Source organism: Xenopus tropicalis, chromosome 8 (assembly GCF_000004195.4).
Source record: "Xenopus tropicalis strain Nigerian chromosome 8, UCB_Xtro_10.0, whole genome shotgun sequence".
Taxonomy (NCBI): Eukaryota; Metazoa; Chordata; class Amphibia; order Anura; family Pipidae; genus Xenopus; species Xenopus tropicalis.
In genome coordinates this window covers 68,799,940-68,810,668 of record NC_030684.2, presented here as the reverse complement: position 1 = coordinate 68,810,668, position 10,729 = coordinate 68,799,940, and the positions used below count along the sequence as shown (strand labels likewise).

The window sequence follows — 10,729 nt, the reverse complement described above, 5'->3', positions numbered from 1 at the left end:
GAGAGGCCATGCTATGGTACCCGCCCATTTATTGTCTAAAATTGTATTACCCTTGTTTTGGAGAGATAGATAGTTATAGTCTATTGTGTTTTATTACTTATTCATTCTTATCATGGTTGACATTTATTTTATTTTTTTTTATTAATGTTGTTAAGAACTATGGCATACATGCAAATTATACAGATATATCAATTGCAAACATACAGTACAATAATTTCAGGCATCATTAATAAATCCTACTAAATCTGTGTATGTGTGTGTATATATGTATCTATATTTAACATACACAGGGTAGGTATCTTTCTTTATGCTGATGGAAAAGCAGGAGATAACTGCAGCAAATCAATAGAAATGTGTTTTTAAAAATGAGGTTGTACAGTTAAAGCCATTCATTATTACTTTATATAGAAGATTTAGAGCCACTGTAATGGAAATGAGAAAGAAAGCCATGCAGATTTTCATTTCTATTCACAGAAAAACACTACAAAACAGTAACATTGAAGTTGTGTAATGTATAATAAGCCTTAAATTTGGTAACCACAAGAGCAAAGAGAATCATCTGGGCGCTTCCCAAAGGCCATTTACATTTTTTTGGCACAGTCTTGACAGTAAACTTGCTCATTATGGCGCACAAAGCGCTTGTTAGCCAGGTTAAGAGAGCACTTCTTGCAAGTGAAACAATATTCGTGCCAGGAATTTCCTTCATAGTTGACAACATTGGATCCTTTTCCAAACCCTGTTATGGAAGAAAACTTTTTTGTAATCATTCATTTCTTAATCATAAATTGCCTAAAATACCTCTGTTTAAAAGAGAACTCCACATAATGCAGATGTAATTGCTACTGAAAGCATCTGTGTGTCTGTTTACATTCTCTGTACTTCTGGCCATGACTCCTGAAACAATGTAGTAGAAACCAGCTGCTAACAGGCCAGGAGAAAATATGGCTACTCCTATATTGTTTAAAGGACAACTAAAGCTTAACCAAAGATGTAGTATAGAAATGTTGCTTCTTTTGTGCTTCTGTACCAGCCCAAGGCAACCACAGCCCTTTAGCAGGGAAGATTTGTGCCTCCAAAGATGCCCCAGTAGCTCCCCATCTTCTTTTCTGCCGATTCACTGTACATGCTCTGTGCTGCTGACAGTTACTGAGCTTAGGGGCCGACTCACAATATATTGTATCATTAGATTATAAATGTCACAATATAAGGCTGATTAGTAAATTATACAAATTAAGACATCAAAACTTAATAATAAGCCCTGCAGCATCAGCTTCAGTGACAGAGGAATCTCATTTTCTGCTTAGTAATTTGTGATGACCCCTGCTGGAAAGTTTATGTAGGAGATGCTCATATAATTCAGTAAATTGCTCCCAATATAAAAAACTGTTACTCTATAATAAGCAGTTTATATAAAAATTTAAAATGAATAATTAATGTGCTAATAAGGCATTCAGTTTATTGGTGACAGTGGAATTTACCTTAATTATTTTTAATTTATTGTTGGTCAGTGGAGTTTGCCCCTGCCTGCCTCTGTCATGCTTCTTTAAATGTGGGAGCTACTGTAGTTACTTCTGGGTAAGGCTATGCAAATGCTTTGCAGAGAGATTGTCTGTCTTAATATTTATACTTTTTTAAGTGGCCACTCAAGGTTCCTTTGGGATTTTATGTCCTTTGATCTCTGCAATGAAATTCAATGCCACCTGGGTGTTTTGGCAATCTAATACAGAGGCCTCTATAGCGCTGAAAGCTTGCAGAAATGATTATGTTGCTTGTGTCCATATTTATTATATTTAAACACAACAATTAGTAAAAACATGATCTCATTACAAGTAGCCTTCTGCTCACAATGAGCCAATTATACCTATATGGCCTGTGTTGCACTGTTTGCACAAATCATTTTGGTCCTGCTAAGCAGGGTGATGACGGCACCGATGTTATGGTCCAATGATGTGTCTGTTTGCAATAAGGTTTTTATTACCTCAATATGTGTAGTTTTATGAAAACTCTTGACTTGTATAAATAAACAAGCACATTAATTTTAAAGTACCGTTCAAAAATAATGGCCCCATAACAGCGGATACTAGAAAACCAACCAACAAAGCTATTGTTAGGGGATGTGTGTTTAAAGCAGCTTGTGAGCTATAAACTGTTTCTAATTTGTGGTCTCTACCGGACATATAATCTGTTAATGCTATGAATATTGCCCATCAAACTGTTTAGACCCCTGGCATTCAGATGTATGTTGATTTATCTCAGTACCCTAGAACGTGGGACATTAGATGCTGTAAAGGGGAAGTTTTGAGGCAATATTTAAAGATTTAGTGGCTTATAGGAATGTTCTAAAAAAAAAAAAAAACATTTCTTTGACTTTATGGCACTGAAGGGGTTACTAAAATGCATTTTGATCTCTGACTTAGTCAAACATGACCTGCTTAAATAAATAATTCACAAGCAATTGAACTGTTAGGAGAATCTTCACCTAAAAAGTGGTCTTTCAATAATTTGGATCTCCATACTAAGTCTACTAAACAATCATTTAAACATTAAACCCAATAGGGTTGTTTTGCCTCCAATAAGGATTTATTATATCTTAGTTGGGATCAAGTATAATGTACTGTTAATTCTGAGCTTTGTAGATACCGTATATACTAGAGTATAAACTGATCCGAATATAAGCCGAGGTACCTAATTTTACCTAAGAAAACTGGAAAAACCTATTGACTCGAGTATAAGCCTAGGGTGGGAAATGCAGCAGCTACTGCTAGGTTTTAACATCAAAATAAATACCTATAAAATTACAAAATTACATTAATTGAGGCATCAGTGGGGTATATGTTTTTCAATATTTATTTCAAAGAAAAACCGTAAACTAGCTCTGTAAGTGGAGAAGAGGGTCAACAAAAACAATATGAGTACTACCCCACGCTCATTGCACATTGGCAAACTGGCAGCAGACCCGCTCCCGGAGGAGATGTAAAGGGAAATAAATATCGCTAGTGGGAGCCTAGGCCAGGGCACTGGAGGGTCTGGTTGCAGGTGGCCTAATTTGCACACAAAGGAGAGAGGGTGCTAGTCTAGAGGGACCCATGGCACCCGACTCGAGTATAAGCCGAGGGTGACTTTTTTTCAGCTCATTTTGCATGCTGAAAAACTAGGCTTATACTCGAGTATATACAGTAACTGGATAATGGATCCCATACCTGTATCTGCTCCTTGAGCTTTAAGAGTTAAGGCGGATGTCAGACGTTGCGTATTCTCGGCAAGCTGAAAACCGCTTGCCGAGGATACGCCCCGCTACTGTAAATGCATCCTACCTGTGCATGCACCGGAATTAATGAGATATGCTCGGGTGCAGGTAGGACACATTTACAGTAGCGGGACGTACGTCTGACATCAGCCTAAGAGGTCTGTCTGCGCAGGCAAGTGCTTACATGTCTGTTCGTATCTTTAACTGTGCAGCTTTCGATATGGTGTCGCAGAGCTGCTGGTTTCCCATCCGTTTTATCCTGACACTGAATTCTGCTTTGCATAGAAATAGAACTGCATGTTTTTGAATCCAAGTTATTTTTATAAGAAGGCCAGATAGCATGAGAAATGTGTGCTCCAAAGCTCCCATAATTATAAGCACGAGTGCTGAGCTTGGTTGTGCAGTTACAATTCAGCCTTACAATGAGCCCGGATATGCTGCTTTCAATGATAACAGCGTTCAGCTGGTGAATGGGCATTAGGGAGTGCATTGAAGCAGCTGTGGTTGCTCAGTACAGTGCCCCATTGAAATAGCAGCTGCATAGCTGAATTGGCTTTTTTGGGGCATGGCGCATCCTGTCACAGACAGGAGTTGTATGGGAAGTTGCAGGCTGATTAGTGCATTTCTTAGCAAATCATGTAGCCAAGGGAATGCCAGAGTTCCTTTTCTAACCACGCTATTGGCTCTCTGTGTATAAATAATTAAAATATATTTATAGGTTTATATATCAGAAACATTAGTCATTAGTGCCTCTAGGTCTCCATATAGATTGTAAGCTCTACGGGGCAGGGACCTCCATCCTCTTGTGTCTTTGACTCTTAACTTATTGCAACTGTAACTGTATCTTGTATTTATTTGTATTTATTGTTATACTTTGTATTTATCTATTATCTTATTAACCCCCTGTTTGTATTAATGTATTCTACTGTACAGCGCTGCGTACATAAGTAGTGCTTTATAAATAAAATTATACATACATACATACAAGTGTAGCAGAAAATGTACCTGTGATAGGGTTGTTACATCCAGCACACTTCTTAGCCACAAAGGATTTGTAGCAATCCACACAATAGTAATGATCCTCCACTGCAGTGAAACGCTGCCCAGCAAGCTTCTTATGGCAGGTCTCACACACAAAGCAGTCGCCATGCCATGGCTGGTCCTGGTATGTTATGCCACCAGAAGTGATGGGCTGTCAATAATATGTAATAATGGTATTAATGTGTTTATTATGGCTCAATGTTACACACGAGTCTGCAAACTTTTACAAACAGTCCCAGTAGATTGGCAGATTAACTGAAGTTAAAAATGAGTGAAGGCAGGGCCAGTACATTACACTAAAGCCCATAGCTGCTTCCCTAGTTGTTCCAGGGTCAGTAAGCAGTTATATACAGTGGTGTGAAAAACTATTTGCCCCCTTCCTGATTTCTTATTCTTTTGCATGTTTGTCACACAAAATGTTTCTGATCATCAAACACATTTAACTATTCGTCAAAGATAACACAAGTAAACACAAAATGCAGTTTTTAAATGAGGGTCTTTATTATTTAGGGAGAAAAAAAATCCAAACCTACATGGCCCTGTGTGAAAAAGTAATTGCCCCCTGAACCTAATAACTGGTTGGGCCACCCTTAGCAGCAATAACTGCAATCAAGCGTTTGCGATAACTTGCAACGAGTCTTTTACAGCGCTCTGGAGGAATTTTGGCCCACTCATCTTTGCAGAATTGTTGTAATTCAACTTTATTTGAGGGTTTTCTAGCATGAACCGCCTTTTTATGGTCATGCCACAACATCTCAATAGGATTCAGGTCAGGACTTTGACTAGGCCACTCCAAAGTCTTAATTTTGTTTTTCTTCAGCCATTCAGAGGTGGATTTGCTGGTGTGTTTTGGGTCATTGTCCTGCTGCAGCACCCAAGATCGCTTCAGCTTGAGTTGACGAACAGATGGCCGGACATTCTCCTTCAGGATTTTTTGGTAGACAGTAGAATTCATGGTTCCATCTATCACAGCAAGCCTTCCAGGTCCTGAAGCAGCAAAACAACCCCAGACCATCACACTACCGCCACCATATTTTACTGTTGGTATGATGTTCTTTTTCTGAAATGCTGTGTTACTTTTACGCCAGATGTAACGGGACACGCACCTTCCAAAAAGTTCAACTTTTGTCTCGTCGGTCCACAAGGTATTTTCTCAAAAGTCTTGGCAATCATTGAGATGTTTTTTTAGCAAAATTGAGACGAGCCATAATGTTGTTTTTGCTTAAAAGTGGTTTGCGCCTTGGAAATCTGCCATGCAGGCCGTTTTTGCCCAGTCTCTTTCTTATGGTGGAGTCGTGAACACTGACCTTAATTGAGGCAAGTGAGGCCTGCAGTTCTTTAGATGTTGTCCTGGGGTCTTTTGTGGCCTCTCGGATGAGTTGTCTCTGCGCTCTTGGGGTAATTTTGGTCGGCCGGCCACTCCTGGGAAGGTTCACCACTGTTCCATGTTTTTGCCATTTGTGGATAATGGCTCTCACTGTGGTTCGCTGGAGTCCCAAAGCTTTAGAAATGGCTTTAAAACCTTTACCAGACTGATAGATCTCAATTACTTTTGTTCTCATTTGTTCCTGAATTTCTTTGGATCTTGGCATGATGTCTAGCTTTTGAGGTGCTTTTGCTCTACTTCTCTGTGTCAGGTAGCTCCTATTTAAGTGATTTCTTGATTGAAACAGGTGTGGCAGTAATCAGGCCTGGGGGTGACTACAGAAATTGATATTGAAATTGAAAATTTAAATTGATAAACCACAGTTAAGTTATTTTTTAACAAGGGGGGCAATCACTTTTTCACACAGGGCCATGTAGATTAGGAGTTTTTTTTCTCCCTTAATAACGTAAACCTTCATTTAAAAACTGCATTTTGTGTTCAATTATGTTATCTTTGACTAATAGTTAACGGTTTTTGATGAGCAGAAACATTTAAGTGTGACAAACATGCAAAAGAATAAGAAATCAGGAAGGGGGCAAATAGTTTTTCACACCACTGTATACTTTCTGTATTTTGAGTAATCCAGAGATCCCCAACCTTTTATACCCATGAGTCACATTCAAATGAAAAAAGTGTTGGGGAGCAGCACAAGCATTAAAAAAGTTTGTGGGTGAGCAATTGGCTATCTGGTAGCCCGCATGTAGCCCCTGGCAGCCTACAGGACACCCTGTTTGGCATTACACTGGATTTTTATGCAATCAAAGCTTGCCTCCTAAGCAGAAATTCAAAAATAAGCACCTGCTTTGAGGCCACTGGGTGCTACATCCAAGGGGTTTGTGGGCAACATGTTGATCGAAAGCCACTGGTTGGGCATCACTGGTTTTAATCTATGAGCACATTGAAGGGGTGGGTACAGTTTAGAAGCTACATTAATGAAAAAACAGCATTCACCTTCACTCACCCACTAATGATATGCCCTGCTGCTATCTTGTATGTGAAAAATGAGATATCTATGTTACTGGGAGGTGATATGGAAGATTGTGGCCAGGCAGTTATTTAACTATGGGAAAGACTGAGACTGTAGGCTCGGGAACAAAAGTGGGAAATTAAGGTAACCATACACAGGCAAATTAAAGCTTCCAGCTGGGGCTGTTGGGAGGCCCTGTCTGACCATTATCTGGCCAGAAATCCTCCATATACCTGATGCACAGGTTTGAATTTCCCCTCAGGCGAGGAGCTCATCAGTGCCTTGATGCAATCCTTGTCCAGCATTGGCCGCATGGCCAGCACATGTATAGCCAAATCAATATGTATGGCCAGCTATGCTCAGACATAAAGATGTATATAGTGGCTGGTTAATATTTGTTTTGGCCTAATTAAAAATGAGTAAAAAAAAATGTTTTTAAATTAAATATTTTAGTAGTTGCCATTTAGGAATTATTATTACAGGGCAATGGCATCCTTTTTGTGGCACTATAGAAACATCCCTTTAGGGCAGTGCTGGATCTTAACTTGATGGGGAAGAACCCTGTGTCACTAAAATCACTTGCTATTGTGTATAGGGGTTTGGGGGGAGATAGAGCACATTGTACAATATGGCACATCTTCAATAAGGCCTGCATCCTAGACATATCAGGGAACATTGGTTTAGCACAAGGAATAGTGATTAATTGCATTATGGTGCTACTCACATTGTTGCACTTTACACAATTCTTTGCAAATTTTTGCTCATGGCAAGTCACACAGTAGACATCGGTTCCCTTAGGAAAGAAGCTTCCTGACCCAATGGCCTGCTTGCAGTTACTGCAGGTAAAGCATTCTTCATGCCAGGCACTTCCCTTGTATTCCACATTGCGGCCTCCTGCAGCAGGAAAAACACACAGGTTGCTTACTCAGGATTGTCACCATATAAATATACAGGTAATGGAGAAGCATGGAATTCTGTCTTTGTAAGAGTGTAATGAGCTTTTTTCTGTGGATACACTGAGAAGGCTATAGTAAATACGCAAAAAACAAGAAAAAAGAAAACGTGTGCTTAATCCAAAAAGTTACCTCCCAAAATTTGGCATACACAGGGTGTTTTCCACCTGAATTCCTAAATTCACAACACAAAGGCTATAGTAATGTACTGATGTACATTGGGCCAGTGCCATAATGCAATGGTAGCCACTGTTTTGTAGTATATAGAGGTTCTTGTACCATAATATTCTGAAGTAACTATTTCTTATTATGCTAATGATAGAGACATAATTAACAGAAATGGGGGTTAATGGGTCATTTTATAGTTCTGTCACTGTCGTTATATGCTGGGCCTAATGTGTCTTTATAGACTTTATAGACTACCTTTTGGAGCACTCACCCAGCACCTGATCTGGAAATTAGCACTTACATTGTAGAGTCACCCACTGTGACCTACAGCACTTATATTTGCCTACTTGTGTCTGTAAGTTACCCTCCCATATAGATTGTAAGCTCTACGGGGCAGGGACCTCCATCCTCTTGTGACTCATATATTATTGCAACTGTATCTTTTATTTATTTGTGTTTCTTGTAATACTTTGTATTTATTATCTTAATAACCCCGTTTGTATTAATGTATTCTACTGTACAGCGCTGCGTATATAAGTAGTGCTTTATAAATAAAGATATACATACATACATATTTGCTCAAGACACACTTTTGCCCCACAAGCATTGTTCCCTTCATTGCGACTGACACCCCAACAGCTAGAAGTGAGGGAGGAGCTACAAAGATGGGGCTCCTTTTAACTTTTTTTTTATCATGACTGATGGAAATTTTCATTGGGATTATCAGTCTCAGGGGTCCCATGACTGGGAATTCATGACCAGATGGCCAGCTTTGGACCATGCTGCTGACCAAATCTGAGCATGTATGGCCATCTTTAGAAGTAATTTCACATCCCATGCATGTTGTGCCTTGCATCACATGATGCATCTCCATACACATCCCAATGGACCAATCCCTGGATCAACTGTGCATAGAGTTAATTTCAGTAACTTTGTATTTCCATATGCAAGTAAAGGCTACAAGATCTGCAAATGAAGTGGCAGCCATCTCATGCTTCTATATTTAGATATTTTGATGTACCGTATTTTTCGGACCATAAGACGCACTTTTTTTCCCCCAGAAGTGGGGGGAAAAAGTCCCTGCGTCTTATGGTCCGAATATACTTTAAAAAAATGTTTTTACTTGCCCGTGTGGTCTCCGTGCAGGGCCCTCCTCTATTCACCGGCGCTTAGCTGTGGCGCTGTGCGCATGCACAATGACGTGCATGCCCATACACATGCGCGTCATTGTGCATGCGCACAGCGCCACAGCTAAGCGCCGGTAAATAGAGGAGGGCCCTGCACGGATACCACACGGGCAAGTAAAAACATTTTCTTAAAGTATATCTGTAGGCTATATGCTGGTACAGATGGGGGCAATATGTTGGGTGCTGCTGGTACAGGTGGGGGGCAATATGTTGGGTGCTGCTGGTACAGGTGGGGGGCAATATGTTGGGTGCTGCTGGTACAGGTTCGCTTTTAATGCACATAAAATATTTTAGGACAGTATTTGTTTCAGAATCTTTTTTTCTTCATTTCCCTTCTTTAAAAACTGGTGCGTCTTATGGTCCGGTGCGTCTTATGGTCCGAAAAATACGGTACTTTTAGCCTTAGGCTGTATGCACACAGGGATTGCTATGTTCTCCCATGATGCACTGCACTGTGTTCAATGGTTTGTGAATAAAGCTGAAAAAAATATCAATTTCGACATGGTCAGTGTCATGGCAGGTGTTTACTCCAGATCTAGCATTCCAAAGCATCCAGTCAGAAGTTTGCTTTCAAACAGCATTCCAAAAATGTCCTTTTTGAGATTAATCGCTATGGATTATTGTTACTAGAGCCAATATCTGCGATAGGTAGGTTACTATTACTGGAGTCAATATAAGTGATAGGTGGTTTAATATTGCAATGGAGATGTGGGAAGGGCTGCTTGTTCTATATTTGGGGCACAGAAATGTGCTGAAGTGTACTGTCATATAAAATTGCTTCTAAAAAGGGTAATTTAGCATTGCTAGCTGACATTATAATGAGGAATGATGAAGATTTGATGTTACCTGGTTGGATCTGCTTGTGGCAGCCACTGCAGCGCAGGGAGTCCTCCCTCGTGGTGCACTTGGCACACATGATTTTATTGTCTTTAGCAATGAATTGCTCATTGGCCAGAGGATGATAGCATTTAGCACAGCGGAAGCAGTTATCATGCCAGTATCGGTTCTTATAATGCAGCTCCTACGCAGGGGATGAGAGATATCAGTTGTTTAACCCATTATCACTATCATCCACACTCTCTCCCTGCAAAAGACTCACTGTGACACCTTCCAGCTCCCTCGGCCAGCTATCTGCTGTATACTGATACTGACCAAGACACTGAAGTACTGTAGGTATGAAGTTACGATGCTTTGTCACAGCACAGATTAGGTTTGAGGTGACAAATCCCATCTCTAACAGAACAAAATAATTAGCTGGAATTTCCTAGGCCCAGCAACACTTGTCAGATAGTGTTGGAATTGCTTTAACTTGATTTTGCCACATTTCAGGCTTTACAGTTAAGTGCCAGTAAAGGCTGCTAACATTCTCCCTAGCCCTCATGTTACTAACCTATAATATGTCGAGGGGGCAGACCATGTAACCACTGGGGGCCTGTGGGGGCCATGGGTGAAATAAGGGCACTATTTGCATCAGTATGTTCTCCCCTTTGTGACAGGATCTTCCCACACTCCAACAACTGATGGTATGTTTGGCTCCCTAGTGTGAATGTGTTGTTACAGGCACCTGGGATTGTGCCCCACTGGGGCAGGGACTACTGTGAATGATGATCACTCGCTGTTGAATGCTATATAGGATGACCATAATTGATGCCATATTGATTATAAGGCAGCCTACATTATTGGCTTTGGGATGTCCAACCTGCATCACACCATCTGATTTTGAACTCCTATCTTCCATCT

The 10,729-nt window shown here is 40.3% G+C and overlaps 1 protein-coding gene across 4 annotated transcripts in view; it reads right to left on the bottom strand.

Moving 5' to 3' along the window:
* Positions 1–110: 110 nt before the first annotated feature.
* fhl1 (four and a half LIM domains 1) overlaps positions 111–10,729 on the bottom strand; it is a 44,518-nt gene continuing 33,899 nt past the window's right edge. For 3 of the 4 annotated variants that reach the window (XM_012968215.3, XM_031890346.1, XM_012968216.3), the window contains 4 exons: positions 9,836–10,010; positions 7,406–7,575; positions 4,253–4,439; positions 111–736 (listed from right to left, as the gene is read on the bottom strand). In XM_012968215.3, the coding sequence (XP_012823669.1) occupies positions 582–736; positions 4,253–4,439; positions 7,406–7,575; positions 9,836–10,010 (687 nt within the window). In that variant the 3' untranslated portion in view covers positions 111–581. 4 annotated transcript variants of the gene reach the window in all.